Source organism: Gobius niger, assembly GCF_951799975.1.
Source record: "Gobius niger genome assembly, chromosome: 19".
Classification (NCBI taxonomy): domain Eukaryota; kingdom Metazoa; phylum Chordata; class Actinopteri; order Gobiiformes; family Gobiidae; genus Gobius; species Gobius niger.
The window spans coordinates 16,640,132-16,645,124 of record NC_136870.1 but is presented as its reverse complement, the minus strand read 5'-3'; the positions used below and the strand labels follow the sequence as shown (position 1 = coordinate 16,645,124).

Genomic DNA, 4,993 nt, shown 5'->3' with positions numbered 1-4,993 from the left:
CACTGGCTACACACTTTACCTACATTTCTGAAAGAAAAGTATTTGGAGCCATATACTTGATACTGTGTTACATTCACATGATCTTTTTGTAATGGAAAAACTCATTCACTGAATAAACATCTGACTGCTGTACTTTAATTGTTTCTAAAATAACAGAAATATTTCTAAAAATGTCACATGATGCACAAATATAAATAAAATGTCCAAATAAGTCACTATGAGAAACCAGAGACGAGCTAGAGGCATGCAATATAGTTAGGCATAACTAAGGATCTGAGGAAACACCCAATGGATGTAAACGTTTCAGAAAGGTTTGCACTATTTAGCACACAGGAAAAACTCCTGATACTAATATATTATTGGTAAGAGGTTTCAGTAAGGGATATGTTTTCAAAGCTGTCTGAACACTGTACTCTTTGTATGTAAATAAATATGTAACAATTAAGAAGAAGTGATGATGTACAAGTTCTCTCACTCCAGAATATTACTACATTAGCCAACAGCCTTTGTACCGCTTGTTTCAATGTTTGCAAGTGTTAAGTTCTTACGTAATACACTTTTGTGGCTTCACAAATGTAGTGTGTCACAGTGAGACGAGATCAAGACGACCTCTCTTAGAGCTTAAAAGACACTCTCTTTCCCAGACAGGCTTGACAATATGTGAAATCCAGGACATGGGAGCTCTTACAATGGGCACGGTCAGTTAAATATAAGTAACTTGGCTTCCCAGTGCTCGCCCAGAGGAAGCCTGAGAGCTAAATATAAAACTGTGTGGTTTCTTGTGTCTCGCCTCTGCAGCAGTTCAGGTCCCTTACAATTTCTATTGTTACTCTTCACCAAAAGTCTACAAAATCTCTGGAAAAAGAGAACGATTAAAAAGATGTAAAAGAAAAGCTGAACAAATAAAACACAGCTGAGTATAATTACGTATAAAACAGCTTTCATTGTCTGCGTGTGCCAAGCCAGTGAAAAATGGCACATGATTCTTTGTGCAAGAGCGTCCTCTCCCGACACCTCTCAAAACTCAACTTCAACATACGTTTGCAAACGCTCCCTTTTCTGAGATGAGCTACACACTATAACAACAATACACGTTCCCTTTGCGGCTCCTGTAAGTGTTGTGTGTCTGCTTTCCAGGCTCCAGTACCATGGCAGTATCCCCCAAACGCTTCATTTAGAGGGCCCGGTCCAGAGCCGCAGAGCCACGGACCTTTACAGAGCAGCCTCATACTCCCTGTGTGCACTACAGTCCATAGAGACCATGGAGAGGGCTGCCTCGTCAGTACTTGTTAATCCCAAAGATCCTCACTCCGTGCAGCTGAGGCAGTTTGGGGATGAGAACAGTCAGCAAGGAAAAGGTGTTGACCACAAAATGGGCCTGATCGTATTTGGTGTAGAAGCTGGTGAGGATGTATCTAGAAACAAAAACACAACAGAAAAATGTTCATACTTGTCATCAGGAAGAGGTACATTTTAAAAGCAAGATCATTTAATTTGACTGAAGTGAGCTTTATTCTTTCAACTTTCAGCTCGATTCGGCATTTCATGTTATCATTCTCAGAGGAAAAGAACTGTATTTTGTAACCTCAAATATTGACTGATGTAAAAGAATGAAACCCCTTTGCAGCCTTGTTACTGGCTCTGCAGTGGCGCACATTAGTTTGACACACAAACCGTGTCAGTGAATTTGGAGACGGCGTCAACATGATCAGTTACAGAGTTACAACATGAGATAAGTAATGAATGAAGCAGGGAGAGTGAATTAACCAGGCTTCCCAACCAAGTTAAGTCATTTCATTACAGCCAGCTGGCTACACTCCACCACAAGGCACTGTTACCCAGGGGCCCTGCTGAGACAAAACCAAGAGAGCTTTCATGTTAAAAATATATATCAGATGCAAAGGAACACAGGAATAAATATCTTGAGCCCATCCTGTTCATTACATAACATGAATGAACCCCTTAACTATTTTACCAGATGTCTCAGCCTCTCCCTGCTGTATATGCTGTTCCCCAAACATACAGCACGTTACAAATGACCTAGAAACTAGTGTGTGAACAAAAATGTACACCTGCAATACTGCTATTACCACAATGTTCAGCCCGAGCAGGCAGCAGAACCCCAGAGGACAGTGCTTCCTGTAAATAGCACTAATAAGGACAGTAAAGGGCATGGAAACAGCAAGGGTTGCTGCAACCAGTCGTAAGCCCCCTTAGCAATATGACAGAATGATTGGCTAAAACGCACACTAATTACAGGAGAATGAACTCTAAAGTATTATTTAACATACTCCAGAGAGTATTGAAGTTCACATATGTAAAGGCTTAGTTTAGGTTCTTGTTTAAATGGGCACGAAAGGAATGTTCCTGTTCTGCAGCTGTGTTCCATCCTGTGTGACTATGTGCACACCTCAAGTAATTGTAGAAAGTTCAGGAAAAAAGCAAAGGCAATGGTCAAGGTACCACTGTAGTGAGCAAGAAAAAACAGCACCGAAGTTATAGATCCCTCAGAGGTGGAATTAAGTGATAGACTTACAAGACAATAGGTGTGATAGTGAGGAACTTTCTTGAAGCAGTAAACTGTACACCATAGTCCATCTGCTCCCAGTGAGTGAGCAGTCTGGCCTTGCCCTGATCTGGAGTCTCAAATGGCGTCCCTTTGACCGTGTGAAGCAGGAGGTACATGCACTGCAAGAGACAAGTGTAATGTTATAGTTTAGCGGCTAATGCTAAGCATGTTTTATTTCACAATTTGCAGCTTTCAGCCCAAGATGATATCGTCTCGTTCTAAAGTAATTTAATGGGCAATGCTTCATTAGCGTTGAGCACAGAATTGTGGCTGTATTAAAAACCACAGACCAGATTGTGGATGAGGTTTGTGAGTGTCCAGACAACAGGGACTGAGGCGAAGGGAATGCTGAGCAGAATCACGTGCAGGAGGCCGATGCCCAGGATGTAGGAGAGCCAAATGCCCCGACTGTTCATGACCCGAGTGTTGGGATTGACCTCACTGTGTGCTGTGCCAACATTCATGACTGCAGCTGCTGTACACGGTTCCTGTCGATACAGACACAAAAAAAGAGTAATTAAAGTAAACGCTATTTATGATAACAGTATTTAAAAAACAAAGTGCAATATTACTTGACATGTGTCACTAGGGTAAAGAGAAAAATGACTGAAAAAGAAAGAGCTCATATTTAAAGCCACTCTGTGGAAGATTTCAGGTTATATCAGTGTCGCAACATCCAGGCAACTGAATAGTCCTCATGACAGATAAAATAAAGCACTTGGAAGAGGACCTAGTGTATTTAAAGCTTAGATTTGAAAGGACTTAATTTTTGATACCACGTAGTGCCACAGATTCATTTTGACTACATCCTACACATTTATATCACCAGCCAGTCACCTTTCTGTGTTCCTGTATTGCCGGCTTCTTGGAAGAGACCCGTGTTATACAAGGTATTATACTTGGCTACCATAAACAAACTATACCTGCTTTTTTTCCTAGTAGTGGAACAAATGTTTAGTCCTACTTATGTATTGAAAACTTTCAAACTCAGACATTTGTCCTCATGAAGCATTCCTGTGAAAGTGACCCTGCAAGTTGAGAAACTTGCTAATAAATTCATCCTTCTAAAGAACTGATATTACAAATATGTTAGAAAAGTTAGGAATGAACTTGGACCTCAAACACATTTTAGTTTAGTGGCTTCCTTTTTCATTGCTTGTTATCAAGCCCAGTCGAGCTGGTGACGTCCCACTCCCAGCAAAGTTCCAAGTGAGGTCAAGTTAGGTCCACGCACAGTAGATGTATTTTAGGTGTTTCTTACCAATAAAATCAACAGTCAGTTAATCGATCTTTGAATGAAATGTTACACAGTTCAGCTTAAGTAAGCCAAGTTACCTGTCATAAGCTGCCAGTAAAAGCATGGTGGTCTCTTCAAACAATAAAGTTTTGTTTTTACCTTTGAGTTATCAAACACAAACAAAACTATTGTGTTGCCCAAGGGCAAAGGTTAGCTAGCTACAACATTACTGCACTGTAAATAAAAAATAAAGAATGTAAAGCTGTCTTATCTGGGAGGTCAACATGAGCTGAGTGACAGAAGTAAACAACTGTGTCAGTCCAACAAGCATGCTCTTCTGCACAAATGGCTTAAAATATCACAGGCAACAACACCAGGCGTCAAATAGCTCTACAAGTGTCATAAACAGTGTAATAAGGGAATGGAAACGAAATAACAAGTACTTACTGCGTCGAGAAAGACTTCAACTCCGACCTGTATTGGCACTTATCAGTGTGGGGCTTATCAATGCCTTCACTCAAACTGAGCTTCTTGTGGTCGCCAGTGTCCGAGGCGGCTGCAGCGCTTTGCTCATCGTGCTGTTTTACTCGGGACAGGTGCAGAGCTTACGCCATGCTCGCTGTAGATTCACCACGGGTTAAGACGAGGCACATCCACTTTAGCTTCGTGAAAGCTCCAGCTGGAGACAACCTGTGACAACACAGCACTGCTCATGATGTAACGTCACCGCTTTACGGCCCCATTTTTCTGCTGTTTCCCTTTGGTCGTGCTGCTCGGCAGCGATAGGTCAGTTTCTTATCATGTGACCGTCAAAAGCCAATCGCGCTCTGATGCGTCGGGGTACGCCGTGCGACGCCCCTCAGACGTAAAGGGACAGCACTACATCAGAAACTTAGACGGACGGCAGAGAAAAGGTGTACAGGGTACTGCCCCAAAAAAACTACTACGTTGACCTTGGCATAATCATATTTGCAGGATGCAAAGGTTTAACCCTATGCTACACAATTTGTCCATAATCCTCAAATTGTAACTCCCGTAATATCCAAATATGATGTAATGTATGGATTTTTGTAAAGATGGAATTGTAGTTTTTCACCATGGATTTAATAAATATAATACAGAAATATAAAATAAATATAATACATATTTCTTATTTATTATATACATTATAATAAATCATAATAAAT

General features: G+C 41.0%; 1 protein-coding gene across 1 annotated transcript; it reads right to left on the bottom strand.

The window, feature by feature from the left end:
- Nucleotides 1–359: 359 nt before the first annotated feature.
- ormdl3 (ORMDL sphingolipid biosynthesis regulator 3) lies at nucleotides 360–4,569 on the bottom strand. Its single transcript, XM_079576745.1, has 4 exons — nucleotides 4,254–4,569; nucleotides 2,860–3,057; nucleotides 2,537–2,688; nucleotides 360–1,415 (listed from the first exon to the last, which is right to left on the bottom strand). Exons 2-4 carry the CDS (start codon nucleotides 3,031–3,033, stop codon nucleotides 1,280–1,282), a joined length of 462 nt encoding a protein of 153 aa, XP_079432871.1. The 5' UTR covers nucleotides 3,034–3,057; nucleotides 4,254–4,569; the 3' UTR covers nucleotides 360–1,279.
- Between the last annotated feature and the right edge of the window lie 424 nt (nucleotides 4,570–4,993).

What these genes read in the sequence shown, in the direction of transcription:
- ormdl3 (XM_079576745.1), bottom strand. Translation starts at nt 3,033, where the DNA reads ATGAATGTTGGCACAGCACACAGTGAGGTCAATCCCAACACTCGGGTC. An exon ending in CAAACCTCATCCACAATCTG is followed by an intron (nt 2,689 to 2,859) that starts GTCTGTGGTTTT and finishes TGTCTCTTGCAG; the next exon opens with TGCATGTACCTCCTGCTTCA. An exon ending in ACTATCACACCTATTGTCTT is followed by an intron (nt 1,416 to 2,536) that starts GTAAGTCTATCA and finishes TTTTGTTTCTAG; the next exon opens with ATACATCCTCACCAGCTTCT.